This window comes from Phocoena sinus, chromosome 8, assembly GCF_008692025.1.
Source record: "Phocoena sinus isolate mPhoSin1 chromosome 8, mPhoSin1.pri, whole genome shotgun sequence".
Taxonomy (NCBI): domain Eukaryota; kingdom Metazoa; phylum Chordata; class Mammalia; order Artiodactyla; family Phocoenidae; genus Phocoena; species Phocoena sinus.
The window spans coordinates 11,927,529-11,949,802 of record NC_045770.1 but is presented as its reverse complement, the minus strand read 5'-3'; the positions used below and the strand labels follow the sequence as shown (position 1 = coordinate 11,949,802).

Here is a 22,274-nt window from a genome sequence, read left to right as displayed (position 1 = left end):
CCTGAGAGGTTATCAAGTCCAGTTCTCTCCAGCAGAGAACGCAGATGGGAATGTCATTCCTGGGCTGAAAACCTCACCGTGGCCCCCATTGGCTTTCAGGGTAAATGGCAGCTCCAGAGCAAGGCGGTCACGTGCTGGTCCCTGCCCACCTTCGAGCCTCGTCCTGTGCCATCCCCCCTCCACCCGCTCATGTCTCCAGAACTCAGGGAGCCTGCCCCCTGGGCCTGCCTCTACTGTAGCATGCTTACACTGCTGTTGCTCCAGGCTTGGGGACCCCGTGAGTACAGACCGCCCAGCTGGGAGTGGGGCTCAGCTTGGGCTGGGAGAAAAGATGCACCAGTGAACGAGGGACTGGGGTGCTAGGACCTGGGGAGTGTGCGGAGAGCGTGGGGCCCGAGGATTTTGTCACGAGAATGTTCCAAAGCCACTGCTCCCCATTTGTCCAAGAGAGATTCCACACGACAAGCCTCCCCATTGGCAACTGGAATTTGAAAATTGGAGTGGAAGGCCCCTCCGATCACTGATGCGTTTCTCCCTTTCCATTTGCTTTCCGTTCTCTAACAGCAATAGTCCTCTCGTCAATTAAAAGTCTATCAAGTGCCTCATCCCGTGAGGGCATCTGGTTCTCCTGGCCACCCCCCAGGATGACTGACAGCCGAGGGGCCGAAGAGCTGGCTTCCGAAGGGTGTTGCCTGACGGCCTTCTCTCCTCCTGCCTCCCTGGCCCACAGATTTCTGGTTCTTTCTCCCAAAGCACAGGGACTTCCTGCTTATCAGCTCTGATGGAAAAGTCACTGACTATAGAAGCTTATTCACACATCAGCCGGCAAACAAATTAGAGCTACTTAAAATTTCAACGGGGGGGGGGGGGGAGCTGCTTTGGGACAGAGGAGCAGGGTTTTAAAGGACTGCGTTTGCAATCTATTTCTTGTAATATGCCCGATTACGCAGCCCGCCTGAGCTCAGCCTGGGGAAGTTTGCCAGCTCTGAGCGACTGCTTCCCGCGTCTCTTCAGCCGGCTCATGCCTGGGAGAGCTGCTAATTTAGTCTCAGGAAGCAGCCCGCATCAGTTCGCTCTGATGAGACACGGGGCAGGCTCCAGGCCAGAGGTGTGGGGAGCGCAGACAGGCGGGCGGAGGGAAGGGGAAATCCGGGGAGGTGAGAGGGAGCTGTATGCAGGGCGGGCGCCGTGGGGACATGGAAGGGCTCAGGCCAGTGCCAGCTCTCATAGCTCCCCACGTTCCGTCCCTTGATCGCATCCTCAGTAAAACAGGAACGACGGTCATCATAGGATCTGCTTTGTGTGCGTCATCAATTTTTTGAGAGAACAAAATGAAATATTTTTTATAGATGTGCTTTGAGGATTCCACTCTGCTGTGCAAATTTTAGTCCTGCTGTCTCTCGGGGGTTGGCTGTCAATATATCTCCCTTTCTCTGCATGCAGTATTCCCGGGATCTCGCTTCTCGCCTGGTTTGGGGAAGACAGAAAGACAGAGCAGGGCTGAGCCATATGCTCACGTCACTCCTGCTGCAACTCCAGAGCCCTGCAAGAAGGCTGCAAGGGCCAGCCCATGCCAACCAGGCTGGTAGAAATAAATTCCCTGCTTCAGGAAGGGTTCCCCATGGCCCTCCTCCACCCCTCCCTCTCCTTCCTCCGTCCCTAACCTCTGTCCTCCACTCCCTAACGTGGCGGTATCACCAGTTCCACTTTGCAGTGGCTCTGGGTGGGTGTGAATCCCCAGCACATCTAGGGCCCGCCTGACATGGCACTGCCCAAACAAGAGCTGCTGACACCCACCCACCACCCCCACCCCCAGCTAAAAGCTCCCCATCTTCCCAGAGCACGGTGAGGCCCAGCCACACACCATCTCCCACCTGCAGCCTGCATCCATCTAGGGGCAGCAATGGGCAATCCTCAGTCCATCCTGAAAGCTCAGCGATGCATCTTTCCCCACCCTCCAGCATTCTCCTGACTCCTGGAGGACGGCAGATGGGGGTGATCAGCTTCATCCTTCAGCCCAGATGCTTCGTTAGAACCATTAGTTCAATTGGCATCTGCCGTTCAGAGCTCAGAGTTGTGTGTTATGAATACAATTGCTTCTCCAAGATACTTCTGTACCCGGCGAGCTTAACAAATGAAGCCGGGCACTCTCCATGCCCTGACTGTGTCATGTTCGTGGGCAATAATTTTCTTGTAAGATGAAAAATCTCGAGCATGCCTGAGCTCTCTGATAAGTTCTCTCCTCGGCAGCTAATTTGAAATGTCTTCCGTCTTCTGGGAGGTGAGAGAGGGCTGTGCAGCTGTCTTCATATTTACAGACTCCGCCGTGCACTCACCCCGTGCTAGTTTGATTATCTTCCAAAATGTTTAGAGGAGAGTCTGTGAGATTTTGGACCATATGAGAACAAAAGAGGGAGTTGAGATGTAGGCAAAAGAAGTCATCAAAATCAGTACATCTGTCCAAAAAGAAAGGTGATGTGTGCGTCCTCGCTGCCCTGCTCAGGGAAATTTAACTTCTGAAACCCTCAGCTAGTTGGAGAGTCTGTTAGATTCCTAAGAGCCTCACTGGGGATTGGCATATTTAGCGAGTCCAGTGGGGTGAGCTGGGCTCCATTCCTGCCCTACGTAGTATTTATCTGTCACCAGAGCCACTGTTGGTTTGTTCTCTCGGGCAGGAGGAGTGGTGAGGGCGAGACTAAATTCCACGTCACATCCCAGAGGTTGGGGATTCGGGATAGAAGTCTGGGCACATCTTGGCAAGAGTCGAAAATTCAGGCGCAGACGAGCACAGTTGATCCCCATTCTTTGCAGATTCCGTATCTGCAAATTGATCTGCTCACTAAAATGTATTTGTAACCCCAATGCAGTAGTCATGGTGCTTTCACAGACACGCACAGAGCAGTGAAAAATTTGAGTGGGTCGCCAGGCATGTTCCCAGCTGGGGTCCAGCAAGGTGATGCTCTGCCTTCTTCCGGCTCGTACTGTAAACAAGTGTGCTTTTCACAGTCTCTGCAGTGTCATGTCTTTCACATTTTCGTACTTTTTCTTGGAGATTTTGCTGTTTAAAATGACCCCCGCACTTAATGCTGAAGTGCTGTCTAGTGTTCCTAAGGGCAAGAAATCTGCAATGTGCCTTACAGAGAAAATACAGGCGCTAGAAAGGTGTTGTTCAGGCATGACATCTAGTGCTGTTGTCCAATGTTATTGAATCAACAGTACGTATTAAATAAGATGTCTATCAGCGGAAACGCAGATAAGTCGAGGTTATGTGCTAATTGGTTGATGAAAATGTTGTGGCCAGAGGTTCGCAGGAACCTAACCCTGCTTTTTCCTTAGGAGAAATGGTTCAGTCTCCCTAATTCAGTGCTTGTGGCAACCTTATAGAACGCAACCTTAGAGAACGAACTGTAATGGGTTGAGCCAAGAGAGAAGACCAGGAAGGAGCAAACAAGAATGGCTGAACTTTTCCTACAGTGGCCTTTTCCTTCTGCATTCATGACCCCATCCTCCTGCTCTCTTGTTTTCTCACAGTGTCCAAGGACCTCATCTGCCCCTTGATACTCTGGCCTTGCTTCTGATTCCCCTGATATAGAAGTAGAATCTAGATCCCACATTCTTGGGCCGAAAGGATTAATAAAGGCCCTCTAGATCACTACTCAAATCAAATGCTTGAATTCTTGCAAATGTGTTCTCATGAAGTAGAGTCTGTGCTTGAATGCCTCCAGTGTTGGGGAACTCAATACCTATAGGGACAGCAAATTCCATCTTGGGAAGCTCTCATTGTTAGAAAGTTTCTCCATCTATTGGGTGGAATTCTTTCTTTCTGAAGCCCTCTTCCTTTTGTCCTTAGTTCCATTTCTTGGGTCCACACGTCTAGTCCATCCTTCCCAGAACTGCCTGTACTTGTTCCTTCTAGAATGTGATTTCAATCTCTTTCCTGGTCAATATGCTTGCAATACACTCCAGTTAGTCTATGCTTCCCTGAAAGAGTGGTGTGTGGAACAATATTCAGGTGTGTTCTGAGTAGAAGAGCGCTCTCTTCCCTTGCATCAAACCTGCCATCCCTTTGTAAGTAGTGTGTGCCGCTGACTGGGTGCTCAATAAATATCTGGTGAATTGAATAATAATGTGTTAACACTTTGATATTTATTTCCACATTGACCAGCTCTCACACCAGGCTCTCTAATGGAGGAATACCAGGCATCAATCAGCCCCCGGGCTCAGAGAGAGCTGTTTCCTGGCAGGTGGGACAGTGCCCTTCCTGGCATCCTTCTCGTAGGTGGCCACCTGCTTCATCTATTTCTTTTTCAGTAGAACTTTTTTTTTTAATTTTTTAATTTTATCTTTGGCCGTGCTGGGTCTTTGCTGCGCGCAGGCTTTCTCTAGTTGCGGTGAGCCGGGGCTACTCTTCGTTGTGGTGCACGGGCTTCTCATTGAGGTGGCTTCTCTTGTTGTGGAGCATGGGCGCTAGGCACGCAGGCTCAGTGGTTGTGGCTCGCGGGCTCTAGAGCACAGGCTCAGTAGTTGTGGTGCACGGGCTTAGTTGCTCCGTGGCACGTGCGATCTTTCCAGACCAGGGATCGGACCTATGTCTCCTCCACTGGCAGGCAGATTCTTAACCACTGCACGACCAGGGAAGTCCAACCTGCTTCATCTTCATGTCCAGGCAGCCGAGCTTCCAGTGCCCTCCTACGGTCACCTTCCGAGGCCTCTTTGTGTTGTCCCTCTCAGGCCTGTCTCTCCCCGGCTTTGCCCCAAAGCCCTTTGAAAAGCTATACCACATTATAAATCTACCTGGCACTTTCAGGAATTCATGTATGAGTTGGAAGGGGCTAGGCTAGATCCTTCTTTTATAGGTTAGATGACTGAAGACTAAAACGAAGGGACTTGCCCAAAGGAATTTCATAATTCAATTCAACAGATATTTCTTGAGCACCCATTCTAGGCCAGGCAACTCTCCTGGGAGCTGGAGCTCCAAAGGGGAAATTATTAATGCAATTGTCAGATATTTACTAAGCACTGATTCCTCACTAGGCATTGGGCATATGTGGGGAATAAGACAGAGCCTCACCAGTCATGGAATGTATTTTGTAGTGCAGGAGATGGACTTGAAACAAATAATTATCTAAATAAGTATATGAAATAAATAATTATATGATGAGTGCTACAAAGAAGAAGTTCAGGGCATTATGCCTGAGTCTCTGTGATGGGGAGTGAGAGGTTGGGAAGGGCCTCCCCAAGGCGGGGACATTCAGGCCGAGGGGTGATGGATAGCTGGGCATCCCCAGGTGGAGGGGACTGTGATGAGCCCGAACAAGGGCTGCCAGAGCTAGTGGTCACGTGTTCAGTTCAGAGACCAGGGCCAGCTGAAGACAGGGCCACATCAGGAAGCCAGAACCCCTGATGCTTCACTTGCTCCACTGTCCCCCACTGTCCTCTTCCTCAAACTTTATTTAAATATCCTCTCATATGTCACCTCACACCAGTCAGTACGGCCATCATCAAAAAATCTACAAACCGTAAATGCTGGAGAGGGTGTGGAGAAAAGGGAACACTCTTGCACTGTTGGTGGGAATGTAAATTGATACAGCTACTATGGAGAACAGTATGGAGGTTCCTTAAAAAACTAAAAATAGAACTACCATACGACCCAGCAATCCCACTACTGGGCATATACCCTGAGAAAACCATAATTCAAAAAGAGTCATGTACCACAATGTTCATTGCAGCTCTATTTACAGTAGCCAGGACATGGAAGCAACCTAGGTGTCCATCGACAGATGAATGGATAAAGAAGATATGGCACATATATACAATGGAATATTACTCAGCCATAAACAAAATTGAGTTATTTGTAGTGAGGTGGATGGACCTAGAGACTGTCATACAGAGTGAAGTAAGTCAGAAAGAGAAAAACAAATACCATATGCTAACACATATATATGGAATCTAAAAACAAAAAATGGTTCTGAAGAACCTAGGGGTAGGACAGGAATAAAGACGCAGACATAGAGAATGGACTTGAGGACACATGGAAGGGTAAAGGTAAGCTGGGATGAAGTGAGAGAGTGGCATGGACATATATACACTACCAAATGTAAAATAGATAGCTAGTGGGAAGCAGCCGCATAGCACAGGGAGATCAGCTCGGTGCTTTGTGACCACCTAGAGGGGTGGGCTAGGGAGGGTGGCAGGGAGACACAAGAGGGAGGAGATATGGGATGTATGTATATGTATAGCTGATTCACTTTGTTATACAGCAGAAACTAACACACCATTGTAAAGCAATTATACTCCAATAAAGATGTTAAAATAAATAAATATCCTCTCATAAATACGTAAGTCAGAATCAAAGGCAAGGAAAAGCAAAGTCTGACCTCAGGGATGTGGACTTTCAAGCAGGAAAGCTTATGGCAAATACCAATGGATAAGGAATAACAATTAAAATGTTTTCCAAACATTTAACTACACATCCACAGCCCAGGAAAATTAATATCTTGGGGCCAGTGCAGCAGAGTGGACCTGCCTGGGTTGAATCCGCATTACCTATGGAACTTTGGGCAAGAAAGCTAACCTCTCCGAGCCTCAGTTTTCTAATCTGTAAAATGGGGATGATAGTATCAATAGTACCTCCCTTATTAGTGTGGTTGGGAAGATTAAATAACAAATGTAAAGCACTTAGTCCAGTATTTGACATGTGATAAATGCTCAAAAGTATCAGCTTGTATAATTTCCTTATAGTTAGTCCTTTAGTTATAAGTGACTAGGAAAGGAGTTCACTGATGCCCCAAATGTATTTATGGAGCATCAGTTGTGTTGCAGGTACTCGGCTAGGGGGCTGCGTATAGAGTAGTGAACAGGTAAGGTGTCCGAATCCCCTGGGCCAGGCATTTTCATCCTTTTTGAACCTGACTTGCATTCTGCTTGCCAATCCAGGGTGCACATTGACACCCACCTACACATAATTGAAACCAAAGCTTATGAAACAGTAGTTGCCCCTGGTGTGTGGGTTGCACTCTGATCTATTCTGGATATATATTTCATTTTTAAAATGCAGGTCTGGACCCACTAAATTGATTTCCTAACCCACTAACGGGTAGCAGGCGCAGTTGAAAAAAACACTGCCTTAGACCAACTCAGCTGAAGGCTTAATCAGCCCAGGAAGGGCTCATTTGATAGGAAGTCTTCCCAGCTTTCCCCGGGATTGTTTTTGATCTCTTACCTGTGGCATTTGCCACTGTTGTCCTTTGATCCTGGGTTTTTACAGTACTGTGCATGTAAGCACATATTTTCCGCTAAAAGAATATTTTGGCTGAGAGAATGAGCTCTTCCACCAACATGGATAACTCCCTTTGTTCCCCAGGTCAACCCCTGAGGCCGGGGCCCTCACTCATGATCCAGTCTCCCATGTGAAGTAAAGTTTTATGATTGGAGATATTAGATTTAAAGTCAATAAACATGTTGTTCCTTCATGCCAGGAGTTCACCACGGAGGCTTACATTACAGACCTTTTTGGCTGGTCATATATCAAGGCACAGACCTATACTATAGACACTCCAAACTATAACTCAGTCTCAATTCCTGGGGCCTCTAGCCGTAGTAGTTCACATCTGACTGTCATTCTTCCTGCCTGTATGTTGAAATTAGTTCCGTGAACTCAAGGAGACACTAATACATTATTTTATGTATTCTTCCTAGTGAGGACTTCAACTTTGAACCCTGAAACGGAGGTTAAAAAAACGGAGTCGTTGGTTATGGCTCGTGCACCTTTGGGATGGCCCTAGAGAACAAGGATCTGGAAGAAAGAGCTTGCGTTTGCATAGGGCTTTAAACTTTTGTCACATCTGTGATCACCTCATATCATCCCAATAAGAGGAGAAGGGGAGAAAGACTAACTACCCTTGTCTTATAGGCAGCAAAATTGACTTCCCAGGGCTACACAGCACGTGGCAGGGTAGGACTTGACTTCTGGTCAGCTGCATTTCCACCACACGGACAGTAGTGCTTTTATCTTAAGTTCCCATGGCTTATTAGGGCTCATCGAAAGCCATGGTACACACTAACTCAGTTGATTAGCAACAGCATTGCTGTACTGTGGGTAGGCAGATTCGTTTATTTCCACTTTGCAGATGAGGAAGATTCAGAGAGGTTAAGTGACTTGCTCAAGGTCACAGAGCTTATGCATAGCAGAAGAGTTAAGAAAATGTAGGTCTCCTGGTGCCCTCCCTCTGCATCTCCCTGTGCTACGCCCCTAAGAAACTACCCTGTGGCTTGGTCAGGATCACTCTCGTGGACTCTTGTAGCTGAATACCTTCAGGTCTGTATTCTCCAAAGAACAAGTTCACGGTGATCAGAGAGGTGTGTGGGAAGGCCCAGATCTTAAGGTCGGGGTAGCCTGCACTTGCCCTACCCCGACCAGATAGTATAGCAGTAAATAGGACCTGAGTTCAAATCCCAGTTGCATCCTCTATGAACTGTGATCCTCAGCAAGTTGTTTGACATCTCTGAGTCTCAATTTCGATCATTCATTCATTCAACAAAAACTTGTATGAAATGCCTACTTTAAGCCTTTAAGTGTTATGACCGTTGTCTGAAGCACCTACATTTCTCAGGTGGGAATGATAACCGGGTTGTTATGCGGAATCAGAGAAATGTACATAAGCAGATCACGTGGCTGAGTGGCCCAGCATGCAAAGGTGATCGGTAAGTGTTTTGCGAACTCTGACTCTTGGAGCAGAAGGACTTGCCAGGCCGCGGAGTTACGTCAGCCTGTCTAGAAGCTGCATCCTGGCAGCGCTGATGCAAAGAACGATCACCTACACGTACATAAAATATTAAATGTTACAGAGCCGTGTGCGTACTCACAGAGGCAGGTACGGATGTCAGGAAATCCCTCAGGGTTTTACACACGAACCCTTTTACCTATTTGGTAGAGAACAAAGCGGCAAAATGACAACCTCGAGTGATTCTAGGCGGGAGCGAGAAGCGTGTAGCTGCTCTGGGCAGGACCCACCCAGCTCAGGCGACAGCGGAGGGCTCTTCCCCTGCGGCACAGGGAGAAAGACAGGTGGTGAGCAATGGTCTCATTAATAAATGTATGATGACAGCCCGGGCCAGCTGCTCTAAAGGAAAGAATGTGGTTCGGGGAGAAGTTTGACTTTGGGAGTTGAAGGAAAGGCTTCCCGAGGGTAGTGATTTCTCAGCTGAGGCCTGAGGCTTTAACAGGTATAAACTAGATCAAGGTTTGGAAAACTTCTTTTTATAAAATAGGCCCACATAGTAAAAATTTAGACTTTGCAGCTTTACTGCTGTAGGTGAGTGCAGTCACAGACAATACATCAGTGAATCGGCGTGACTATGTTCCAATAAAACTTTATTTCCTGAAACAGGCAGTGGGCTGGATTGGGCCTGTAGTCCGTGGTCTGCCAACCCCTGAACTAGCTGAAATGGGGCTGGGGGCCAAGGGTCAGGCAGCAAGGAGAGTCCAGACGGGGAACGGCACGCACAGAGACCCTGGCAGGAAGGCGCTTGTGCGCTGTGAACCCATAGGTGTGCCAGGAGCACAGATAAAGCCGGGAGAGATGGTGTGAGATGAGCGTGGAGGGTGGGCAGAGGCCAGGCCTCACGGGACTTGGTGGACCATGTTAAGGATTTTGGTTTCTATCCTTAAACGAAAGTGGGAGAAGAATTGAAGGGTTTCAGCAGGGGCCGGTGTGATCATAGTTGAGACTTGATAGAGACGGCTGGCTGCTTCTGAGTGGAGAACAGAACAAAGAGAGGCCCCGGGGGACCCTAGTCCAGGGCAAGTTCAGTGGGAGCTTGGATTAGGGTGGGGGGCAGGGAAAGGTGAGACTCGGGGAAATTAAGTGACTTGCTCAGGGTCACCCAGCCCCGAGGTCACAGTGCTGGATGCTAATGCGGTCTCTGGGTGACACACAACCAGCTCTTTCAGCAGGCGATGCCTGCGGTCAGGGCCCCTGGACAAGCGTTTTTCCCATGGTGCATTGCTGAGGGAGTGACCAGCTTGCTTACGCTGACCCAGGGTCACACGGCAGACCACACTCGTTCAACTGTACAGCGCTCACCTCTCCAGGGGACCGTGGGTTGCCCCATATCAATGACACAGGGGTCTGTTCACTAAAAGCCCTAGGCCCCATCAGGCCTTGTCTGTACTTTCCTTACAGCAGTTCTTTCAGGCTTGGTCACTTGGTTGCTCAGCCAGGAATCTTAAACACAACTGCTGGAGGGAAAGGACCAATTCGAGACAGCTATCCAAATAGCAGAAGGAAATGACGGTTCACGATCAGAAAAGAGACACTATGAAAAGTAGACAAATTAACGTAGGAAAGCACGGAAATGAGGGTGAGAGGCCATCACATTTCAGTAACCAATGACCAGCACTATATCACAGGACAGGATAATAACTGGCTTCAAAAATGATGACAATGCTATGAAGGTAAAGATGTCTCCTCTGTTTAAGAGGACGGCAGAAAGTATGATTCCCTTTGAAAGAATTTTGGGAAATAATACTTGCAAATAAATAATTAAGACCCTCCCCCCCCAATTTTAGTGCTTAAAGGAGCAACGTTATTATTTTTTAATTTGAATTTTTATTTTATTTAATTTTTATACAGCCAGGGAGCAAGATGATGATTATTAATTTATATGGATTCTGTGTCCTTTGAGGAAGTTGGAGAAATGATACTTTCTGTGCACGTGCAAACACGTGTCATATCAGTTATATTTACCTCGATTTTTATATTTGACAAAGCATTCTAGTTTCTTCTGAGAACACAGAATCAGCAGGGAGAAGCAATACACGTTTGTTTTAAATATTGTGATCGCAATGAAGCAGCACGTTGATTTTTTCCACACCTCAGCTCTCTGATTCAGGTAAATTATTACCTAGGTGGACATCACTTTCCTTACTCATAAGTAGGGTGGCAGTGAGATTCGTAAGCATAAACGAGCGCCCAGCACAGGGCCCGTGAGCGTGGTGGCACCAGCTTGCCCGGCCAGCCAGAGCCCGTTACACACTTTTCCCAACTCGGTGTCCCGTGACTGCATGTGGGTAGCTTGAAGTCAGCCATGGTGGGCGTGTTTACACCACAGACGTGGGCAGATCAGACAAGGCCTTTTTTCCTGGAGAGCCAGTTTTTAAACGTTTCCTCGCTTGCCACAGGTTGCCCCCTCGGCCTCTCTTCATTTCCCGCACCCTTGCCTTCCCCTGACATCATGTGTGTCGTCTGAGTTGCTCTATGAGCTTTGCTCAAATCCAGCTTGCATCAGAGTCACTGGGGAGCTGGCTACAACACGTACCGCTGGGTCCTGCTCCTAGACTGTCTGCTTTAGTCAGTCAGAAATGGAGCCCAAGAATTTGCATTTCTAACGCTGACGTCGCCGGTGTGGGAACCAAAGTATGAGACACTGGTCTAATCTACTAGACTGGAGTCTGCAGGGCAAAGTGTAGGGCACAGAAGAGATTCCCATCTTCTGTCTCAGACGATGGCATGACAAACTCTATGAATACTCACCTAGTTCTTGGCACATATACCATCAGATTTAATCTCCTTAAGAACCCTAGGAAGTAATCATTACTATTTTAACCCCCATTTTATAGATGGGGAAACTGAGGTTCAGAGGGATTAAGTAACTCACCCAGGGTCACACAGCTCATAAGCAGAGAAGCCAAGTTAAACTCAGGTCCTCCCACTCTGGGGCCGTTGCATTCGTGGTACAGACTGTGAAAAGCTCAGTGGTGAGTAGAGGCTGGAGTCAGCATGCCCAGCTGCGCACCCGCAGGGCCACATCAGCCCAGGGGGTGCCTTTTTCTTACCTGCCTTAAGGTGCTATATGGGCTTGCAGTGGTGGTGTCCAAATCCATACCCCTCTCCTCCCTTCACTGCAAACCCCTGGAGTCTCTAAACTGGTGGGAAGGCAGAGCAAGTGGGAGAGACAGAAGCACAGAGAGAGGGCCACGGAAAGACATTATTTGAAGCATAATCAAGCTGGCACGCTGTGGGCATGTGGAAGAGGTTTACAAAGCCGCTGTTCCTGCAGGAGGTTTGGGGGCAGGTGTCAGCGGGGTGGAGCAAGGGAATTTGGCTGGAGACAGAGCCGCAGATTGTCGGTGATGAGCGCCGTATCTCCTGGCATGTGTGTGGCATGGAAGATGCCCAGTGGGTGGGACGATTAGCCTGTACCCCAGGGCGCCTGGCTCTGCCTCCTGCTCTCCTTCCCACTGCCTTTCCTCAGTTAGATTGCTCCGGGTAGTAGCTGCCAAAGCCGTTTTGTTGGATCTGATGAGTTTATTAATTTCTTGGGGGCTAATGGGAGCGTTGGTGGGACATTCATTTCCTGACTGGAGCTTGGGGGCTGATTTGTCTTTTTGCCACGTCCACAGAGGTGGGTGTGGGAGGCGACATGGCTCGGGCTGTCGGATCTGGGTCTGGGTAAATCATTTCTATCTCTGGCTTTTGCAACCTACCTACCTCGTGGCTTGGGTCAGACAGGGAGTGTGGAGCTGGGGCGGGCAATCAGTGAGGACTGGGTCCCCTGAGAACAATGCGGGTGGGAAATTGGGGGGGAGTGGGGGGGTGAGGTCTTGCTGGCCCTGTCGGTGTGACGTGCATGTTTAGATGACAGGACTCGGAGAAGCTCAGTCCTGTCCCAAACACCCAGGTGCTGACATCCGGCCTAATTGTTCTCTATGTCCTTCTGTCCTTCTGTCCAAATCTGGCCCTTCCTATCCTAGGAGACTGTCAGAAGCCAATTCTAGCCATTTTAAAGAGAGGGAAGTAGCCTCATTTCACCTGACTTTGTGGATGTAAAAACCCAGGAGGGAAAAAGCCATGTCCAGGGTTCTTGCTGTGTGGCCGAGACTCCTTTGAGCCTTTCTCCTCCTCCTTATGTGGAGGAGCCCTTGGCATCCCCGCCCAAGAGACAGCAGTGGACACGGAAAAGTCCTGGATTTAGGAGTCAGACAGCTCTGTGTTCAAGCCCGTGCATCACCTGCTAGCCAGGTGACCTTAGGCAAGCCATTAAACCTCTGAGCCCCAGTTTCCTCGTACATAAAAACATCATCACTACTTCACAAGGCTGGTGGGAGAATTCAAAGAGATGATAGAACACATCCAGCACAAGAGGGGTCCGGTAACTATTGCTCTCCTTTGCCCTTCACTTGAAAATCTAGCTGCTTATCCCTCATCTTCCCCATCTCTCTCCCCTGCAGAGAGAGGGGAGGAGGGGAAGCCCAGGCCGTACCCTGACCTGGCTGGTCCCCCCTGTGGGCCCTCCAGAGGCCAGAGGACGCTTGCCTACCTCCTGTTCATGCCCTACCGACAGCAGCACTCAGCCCAAGTGATGGTTTCGCCCGCCTCCGAGTACTGGTCCTGGGCGGGGTGCCGGGCTGTGAGCGCAAGCGTGCCAGCCCCTCGCAGGCTAGCCAGGCAGGTGGACGAGTAAACAAGACGTGCAGTAGGACGCTGGAAGAGCCGGGCAGAAGAGCCACGAAGCCTTCCTTGGGGAGACTCATCCAGGGTTAAGAGCCCAGGGGGTAAAGCTCAGGTGTCTCAGCTGATGAGGAGTTGACCTTGGGCAAGTTGGGTGGGCTCCTATCTTGGCACCAGTTTCTTTATCTAGAGGGGGCTTCCGGCGTGGATGTGCAGAGCACACGACTTGTAAACAAAAATGAGCAGGGACACGCGCCTCACTTTTCTGCCCACACGGAGGTGGGGAAAGCTGCCCAGCCCCCTCCGGTGGCGTCCTCGCTGAGGCTTGGAGAGGGGTTTTTTGGTCATCTCTCCTTTGGCAGGTGAAAGACTCACCTGGGGAGACCATCGGGCTCCTGCCTGGACCTGGAGGCATCCAGGCTGGCCCTCTCCTCTTCAAAGCCCAGACCATGACGTCAGGGAGATGGTTACTGCCCCTTGTGACCCCCAACGCTCCGGCCCCGGGGGAGGGGGGGCGGGGACCAAGAGCGAGATGTGTCTTTATTGTGGTTGGAGCTTCCACAAGAGGAACCCAGAGCCCAGCTCTGGTGGGTAGAGCCATGTGGCATCCATGGAACTTGTGAGGGTTTTCCAGGGAAGCTGCCGCTGGGGCCTGGCAGAGGTGTACGTGTGCATTTCATTGGTTTTCTAGCCAGCTATCAGCCCGTCTCTCCTGGTGGCCCACCTCCAGCACCCAGCAGCAGAAATGAGTTGTCAGGGGCTCCAGCCAGTAGAAACGTATTGGTAGCACACACACGTATGTGTAGTTATAGAAAGGGTTCCACTGGGAAAACAAACAAACTCCCTAAAAACCCAATGAATTTCGATTTAGGTGACTTTCTAAAATGGGGGAACTGAGTAAGTTGTGGATATGTCCCCCCCAGGAGTCAAGACAATGGGGAAAAGGAAGGAAACTAGCATTTATTGAGTTTCAGCTTAAATACATTCTCACAATGACCACATAACGTTTCTATTATTCCCGTTTTACAGATGAGGAAAAACCTTCAGAGAGGTGCAGTCATTTCTGGGTTTACTCAGTGGAGATCCACGCTCCTGGGTCTGGCTGAACCATGTAACCTCGAACTGGCACATGCACGATCTCAGCTGGCTCTGAGAAGAAGGCAGAGCAAACGTTACTGCCTCCATCTATAGCTGGGGAAACTGAGACTCGCAAAGATCGAAGTAACTTGCCTAGGTTCTCGCAGCCAGCAAAGTGAATCCACCAGGACTAGAGCCTGGTCTTCCTTCCCTCTTCTGGTTCATCCATCCATTGAACCATTCAGCAAACATTTATTGAAGAGCCTCGTAAAGGCCAGTTCTCTCCAGTAGCCATTCTGGTTCTTATTTAGATAATGAGGTTTATTGAAGGCAGACTGTAGCGAAAGGGAAGGCTCTGTCCTGCCTCCAGATGATGCAGTTCCAGGGGCTCCCTTCCCTTCTGGGTGAGACAGCATCCCTGAACTGCGTTGCATTCCTGATTTCTTTTTCCATTTTCCTCTTCCCCCTCTCTCTTAAGTCTTCCCCTCCCCTCGCAGTCTCCCCACCCACCCCTGACCCCCCAGCCCTGGTAGCTCTGCCCCGGTCCCGCCCCTCTGCTCTGCACTCTGCATCCCTCCCTCCTTCTGTGATGTACATGTACCCCCACCAGAGGCAGGGGACCGGCCTTTCAGCTCCCCCAGCCCTGGAGGCCCGAAGGACCTCAGCACCCCAGCTCCCCAGCCTTCTCCTCCCCCCACCCCTTCCCAGCCTGTCTCCTTGGTCTCCTCAGATTGGCCAGTGGCACGTGGCAGACGGCCTCAGCATGGACAGCCGCCTCTACGCCTCCAACGTCTCCGACAGTCTCTTCAATACCACCCTGGTCGTCACCACCATCCTGGTAAGCGGGTGCCCCCTGGGCCTCCCAGCTGCCACTCTCCGGGGTGCCTCCTCCATCTCCAGGCGTTCCCAGCCTCCCCGTGAACAGAAGATGGGAGCTCTAATCACAGCACGGAGGCCAATTTATGACAGTGTAATTAAACTCAAGTTGTTGTTTCATATGGAAATGATATCTGATGAGTTCCAAAGCAGCTGGGGAAGCAGGATGGGGTGGCAAGACAGCACAGTTTGTGGACGCCTCTTCCAGGGGCACCCTGACAGCCAGGGCAGCTGTGCACAGCCAAGGGCAGGGCACCTAGGACACGCGGGAGAAGTCCCCCAGGGTGGCTCCTACTCTTTCACGACAGCCTGCTTTCCTTGGCGCCTACTTGTACAAGTTGCATCCCTGGCGGTGGACACCTGAATCTCAATGGGTTTTCATGGCCTATTTCTTCACTTCCAGTTGATCGGAAGAAAGTTCTCAATCTATAGAGCAAGGGACCATCTGCCTTTTTTATTTGATTCAGCTCTCTTCGACAATTACCAAGCCCTTCCCCCACGTGCCAGGCACTGTGCTCATTCTTGGAGACGCGAAGCTGAGTAAGACTCAGTCTCTGTCCTCAAACAGGCTGTAATTTATTAGATGGCACGAATCAAGTGCGTTCACGGCCAAAGTCATCTTCTTCTCCCCGCCCCCCATCCCTGAAGACTCCAGGTTTTAAAAGATTTGTCCATTAACCAACTGCATGTATTAAGTAATTATGAGTTTGCCCCCTTCCCCCACCTCCTTTTAACCAATCAAAAACCTATTTCCCTGCCGGGCCCAGCATCTTATCCACAGGAGATAATCAGTGTGGCCGCACTGATGGAATCCCAGCCCCGAACAGGCTCGACTGTTAGCCTGTTCAGCTTATTGTGCTGTTGCTAACTGTGCAAGGTTTGGAAACGTGTCCGTTTCTTTCAGGCTTTCGAGATGATAAAAAGAGCTCAGGGGGCTTCCCTGGTGGTGCAGTGGTTGAGAGTCCGCCTGCCGATGCAGGGGACATGGGTTCGTGCCCTGGTCCGGGAAGATCCCACATGCCGCGGAGCGGCTGGGCCTGTGAGCCATGGCCACTGAGCCTGTGCTCCGCAACGGGAGAGGCCACAACAGTGAGAGGCCCGCGTATGGCAAAAAAAAAAAAAAAAGAGCTCAGGGACCTCCATCACTACATTCATGAGCTCCTGGAGCTCAGGAGCCCTGCACTGAAATAACTGATCCCCCGTGAGCAGAGCAGGATAAAAGCCAGGAAAGAGGCGCACGCCTAGCGCCATGGGGGGTGAACGAGAGAGAGGTCCCGTGCCATCGGGGAGGTCAGCAAAGCCATCCGAGGAGAGGGACATTGAGGATGGGCCCCCGAAGACAGGGCTGATGAGGAGGGAGAAGTGGACTAAGGAGAGTGTTGTCGGGCACTCAGGAAATGCCAAAAAGTGCAGGTTTCTAGGAAATGGGCATTGGTAGAGAGGGAAAGGCCTGAGGCTGGAGAAGTGGGCTGGGCCCATAATGCTTAGGGACTTGAATGTCCAGCTTGTGAGTTTTCCCTTCATTTGGTACGAGACAGGGGCTCACTGAATACTTTCAGTCATTCATTCAGTGAATATTTGGGGGGCACTCCTGTGTGCTGGGCGCTGTTCTAGGTGCTCGGGTGTAGACAGAGCCGAGGAAGGGGAGAGGGATTGCCGGCTTCACTGAGAAGGGCAGATCCGAGTAGAGACCTGATGAGGTGAGGTGACAACCACATGGCCGTCCGGGAAGGAACATTCCAGGCAGAGGGAACAAAGCAAAGGATGGAGAAGGCAGTTCCAGCTCGCAGGGTTTTAGCCACTCCCCATCTCAGCCCAACCTGAGCTCATCTGAACCAACGTGGAAATGTCAGCAGGACTTGGGGGTGGGGGTGGTGTCACCAAGCCCCTGAGACCTGGGAGCGCCTGGCTGAGCTGCAGTGACGCTGACCGGCAGTCCTGGCCGAGTGGGGGCAACATGCACTCGATTGCTGGGACCTGCTCTGCCTCTGAAGGACTTCCTGAGTCTGTCACCTGCTGTCCATCCTCAAGCACATGCCCTAACATAGGTGTAGCCACCTCTTCACTGGAGCTGCGTGTGGCCTCCTCAAAGGCCCCCTTCTCACTTGTTCAGTCTGTCTCTCCCTAGCCCCGCCCTTCTGGCTGCACGGTCATTCTAAAATCAGAACCGTCCTGTCATTTCCTCACTTCAGTGCTACCCAGGAGCGACCGGCCCTGAGCTTGGAATATAAACCTCTCGTCATGAAGCCCAGCCTGCTGTACCTGCTTCCTCTCCATGCCACGTGGGGTCTGGCAGCACTGGACTGCCTGACACTTCCTCACTGCGTCATGCTGTTCCCTGCCTCTGTACATGCTGTTCCCTCTGCCTGGAATACCCTCTCTGTGAATTCCTGTTTCCACCTGGAAATACTTGTACAGCCTTCACAGCTTGGCTCTGATGTCCCCTCTTCCGTGAGGTCTTCCCTCATCTGCCTCCTGCCTGCTCCCTGCCTCTCACATTTTGTACACACCTTTCTCCTATTAGAGTTGGCGTTTACAGCTCTACCTCCCCTTCCAGAATGAGGGCTCCTGAAAGACTGGGGGGCCTGACACAAAGTAGGAGCCTGATAATTACAATTTTCTTTTCCTTTTTTTTTTTTTTTGGCTGTGTTGGGTCTTCGTTGTTGTGTGCGGGCTTTCTCTAGTTGCGGTGAGCGGGGGCTACTCTTCGTTGCGGTGCGCGGGCTTCTCATTGCGGTGGCTTCTCTTGTTGCGGAGCACGGGCTCTAGGCATGCGGGCTTCAGTAGTTGTGGCACACGGGCTCAGTAGTTGTGGCACGTGGGTTCAGTAGTTGTGGCACATGGGCTCAGTAGTTGTGGCTCGCGGGCTCTAGAGCACAGGCTCAGTAGTTGTGGCGCACGGGCTTAGCTGCTCCACGGCATGTGGGATCTTCCCGGACCAGGGCTCAAACCCGTGTCCCCTGCATTGGCAGGCGGATTCTTAACCACTGCGCCACCAGGGAAGTTCCTGATGATTAGAATTTGAATGAAGGAATTCCTTCCTACAGGGTCAGAGATGTCCCTCAAAAGCCAGTTAAGAGTTTGAGAGAGAAATGGGGACATTGCCGGGTTTTACTTCCTGCCTTTCCGGAACTGGAATTGGACGGGGCTCAGAGCTCTGGCACAGACCCACGGGGACACTGAGACCGCAGGGTCATGTTTCTAGACTGGGAAAGTCAGTCTGACCCTGTGTGTGTGCGAGTACATGCACGCACACGTTTGTTCACATATGCACACGTGTGCTCATGAGGGTGGGGAAGGACACTTTTGTGAAAGGGAACATTTCAAAACATGGCCAGTACGATTCAAATGAGAACCTTCTCTTGTGCATGTGTGTGGAAGTCAGTAACTCTTACCAGGAATGATTACCTTAATTTAGTCCCTGCTGGCCTTTGGGGGACCTCCTTGGCAAATGGCCATCTGAATGACTTATCCCTTAAAACTCAGCACACAGGCCTGTTGCATCCTGCTACTGTCAGGGTGCGGCTGGGACTTGTGGGTGATTTATTGGTTAACACCGGCAAATACACAGAATTAGCCGCGGCTCCCGCCCCTAGAGCACACCCCTGCATCAGAACCCGGGTTAAGCACTTTGCCCTCATCACTGCCCGCCAGGACAGGGCTCCAGGCCAGCACACGGCCCCCAGACCCTCCAAAGTGCCAGTGAGCACTGGGCCCTCCCACACGGTTCCTCCCTCCAGCACTGGCCTCCTGTTTATTTACTCTAAATATGTCAGTGAATTTTAAATTAACTTAAGTGCGGAGAGTTCTCGGGGAGAAGAGTTTTGTGACACTCCTTGGGATCGTTAAAGATACCCTGGGAGGCTGCCTTCCAACCCAGGCGTGGAAATGCCCAGCCAGGCCCTGTCGGTGAGGCCATTTCAGCACTTTTCACCCACACAATCCACAAGTGCTGGATGCTGGGGCCAGGTGGGGGCCCCAGAGACAGGGAGGAGTCCGTCCCAGGCTCCACGTACGTTCTACCTGCGAGCTGGCACGTGTAGGAGGACGAATAATGAGTGTGCGGAGGCCTGGCTGTGAGTGCGGTAGGGGTTCTGAGAAGTGGGTTGGGGTCAGAGGTGGGATGGGACCCCAGGGACAGAGATGAGTTAGGTTAAGCAAAAGCAGGACAGAGAGAGGCCCGTGAGCTGAGGACAGCATGTGTGGAAGTCAAGGAGCTTGGGCCCGTTTCACGGACATGACAGCGCACTTGACCATGAACCAGAAGCACATCACCTTCAACTTGGAGCTCCCTCTCCCTGGCACGGAACCTCCGACCTTCCCCTCTTCCGCTTCATCACACCCACAAGACCGCTCTCCCTCTTCCTCCCTTTGCGACCTCTGGCCTCTCTGGCTGCCCATCTTCCCCAGCCCAGAAGCCCCTTCCAGCTCGAGCTCAGCAAACCAGCAGTTCAGCACTTCCCTCTGTTGGCTTCTAGAATTGACTCCACCGTGATGCTCAGCCATTCTCCCCTCCTGCCCGTCCCCGAGTCCAACTGTCCTTGCAAGCCCTGCTCCCAGCTGCCCATCTGCATTCAGCCTCCTGACTCAGCTGGGCCTGGGTAACCCTGCGCTCCTCTCTGCTCACCCCACATCGTGTTCCCCGAGGAAACCTTTCCAGGCACCAAGCCTTCCCTCCCACCTGCCCCCAGCTCTGGGGGCTGGCATGGCTCTGTACCTTGGGCCTCCTCCGCGCCCCCTCTGTACCCACATCTACGCTCTCCACCTCACCCCCAGGCCCACTTCCCATGTTCACCTAGACCCTGGCTCTCCCGGGACTTTGCTGCACTGACTAGCCTTCTCTTTCTTCCTTTTCTAATCTGCCCTTTTCTAAGGATTCCTCCCTTCGTACCTATACATGTACTCTGGTCCCTCCCATCCTAAGACGCCATCACTACCACCTTACCTACACCCTGCTGTCCTTGGGCTACCCTCCTATTTAGGGAATCATCCATCAAGGGATTGGTGGATACTGGGCATCCTCCAAGCCTGTTGCAGGCAGAGGGGGAACTGAGGTTTGGAGCGAGACATGGCCGGTAGTAGTTGGGTGGAGAAGCTCTGCCAGCATTTGTCTCTGAACTTCTCAACATCCTGGTCGGCTCTCACCCGTGCACCTCTCGTGCACACCCGTCCTTGCGGGGTTCTGCCATCCCCTCCCCCCTCCCCACCCCAATCTGCCTTCGAAGGTCTCCAGGGACATGTGACCCAGATGCCCTTTCACAGCCCTGCTTCCTCTCTTTGTGGGAATGTCTGCCTTCTCCTGCATGAAACCCTTTCCTCCTTGACCTTCATGACCACATTTTCCCGATCGTCGGCTTTTCTGGCCGCTTCTGCTTTGTCTTCCTCTACGGCTGCTCTTCACTTTCCCCCTCCCTAAGATCACGTCTGTCCCTCTGCTGTCCTTCCCCCCGATGGTCTCTCATATGCTGCAGCTTCAGCCCCACCTCTGTCCGGAGGCTGCCCCATCTCTGCCCCCGATCCTGCCCTCACCCCATATTCCAACATTCAGTCAGATGTGCCCTCCTGGATCGATGACCAGCACCTCAGATTCAACACGTTCCAAAACCTCTTCCTTTTCAAACCATCCATGGCCGTGATGACATCATCCTTGGTCATCTGCTCAGGCTCCAAGGGTCTGAGGACCTACCCTCTGGGCCTCACACCCAACCTGGCATCAAGCCTGACCCTCTCTGTGATTCTTCAGCCTTGCAATCCAATCTGACCCCAAGCACGGCTCAGGACTCAGCATCCCGTATCAGGAGAGGGTCCGTCCTCACTCCCAGACCTCTCTCTTGCTATATAATATTCTTTACTCACATCCTTAAGTCTTTAAAACCCTTAGTGCTTCCCTACTATATATGCACAGTCACCTCGTCCTGGCACCCAAGGCCCATGCTGACCCTAATTCATCTTTCTAAATTTACCACCACCCCTCCCCTCCACACAGCCCAGGCTCCCACTCAAGGGCAGCCGCATTGTCCACCGAATGGGCTACACTCCTTCTCACTCGGGATTTTGCCCTTGATCCTGCCTTTCCCCTGCCCACGAACAGCCCTCCATTCACACCACTTCCATCTGTCCGTGTTCTGTCTTCCTCCGGAGCCCAGCTTGCATCCCACCTTCTCCATAGAACCTTCCCTGGACGTTTCACCACAAAGACCCTCCTCCCAACGCTCACAGCTGGACGCGTCCTGCCTCGGGTTTGTGGTTGTTCTGTGCATGTAAGAATCTCGCTTGCTCTGTTGTCAGCATCCTTGTATCTCATAATCCGCCGTGATCCATCTATGTGGAATAAACAAAGGAAGGGGAAAAAAAGGAAGGAATGAAGTGCAGGGTGGGGTCAGATGATGACCTCAAACAAGGTGGAGGGGCTTCCACTGGACCCTCTGTGCAGTGGGACCCTTATGCGTTCCAGGTAAGAGAAGTGCCTTGAAGTCAGGGAGGGGAGCTCACTGCCACCTCCGAAGTACTCCATTACCCAAGCCACTTCCCTCCTTCCACCCCATCTTCGTCCCAACCTCCCGTGTTCCCGACCCCCTCGTCATATGTGGCTGAGACACCAGGGCTAAGATGAGAATGACAGCTGCCCAGTTTTGCTGCAGGAAAACCCGTATTTAATGCTGAAGGGAAACCACCAGGAGATGGAAGGCAATGACCGCTACGAGGGCTTCTGCGTGGACATGCTCAAGGAGCTGGCAGAGATCCTCCGGTTCAACTACAAGATCCGCCTGGTCGGGGACGGCGTGTACGGCGTGCCTGAGGCCAATGGCACCTGGACGGGAATGGTCGGGGAGCTGATCGCTCGGGTAAGGAAAGAACAGGTGATTTGGA

The 22,274-nt window shown here is 51.4% G+C and overlaps 1 protein-coding gene across 1 annotated transcript in view; it reads left to right on the top strand.

The window, feature by feature from the left end:
* GRIK4 (glutamate ionotropic receptor kainate type subunit 4) overlaps positions 1 to 22,274 on the top strand; it is a 307,625-nt gene that overhangs the window by 211,077 nt on the left and 74,274 nt on the right. The window contains exons 10-11 of the mRNA XM_032640427.1: positions 15,259 to 15,366; positions 22,046 to 22,249. Of these exons, the coding sequence (XP_032496318.1) occupies positions 15,259 to 15,366; positions 22,046 to 22,249 (312 nt within the window). The remainder of the gene's footprint in view (positions 1 to 15,258; positions 15,367 to 22,045; positions 22,250 to 22,274) is intronic.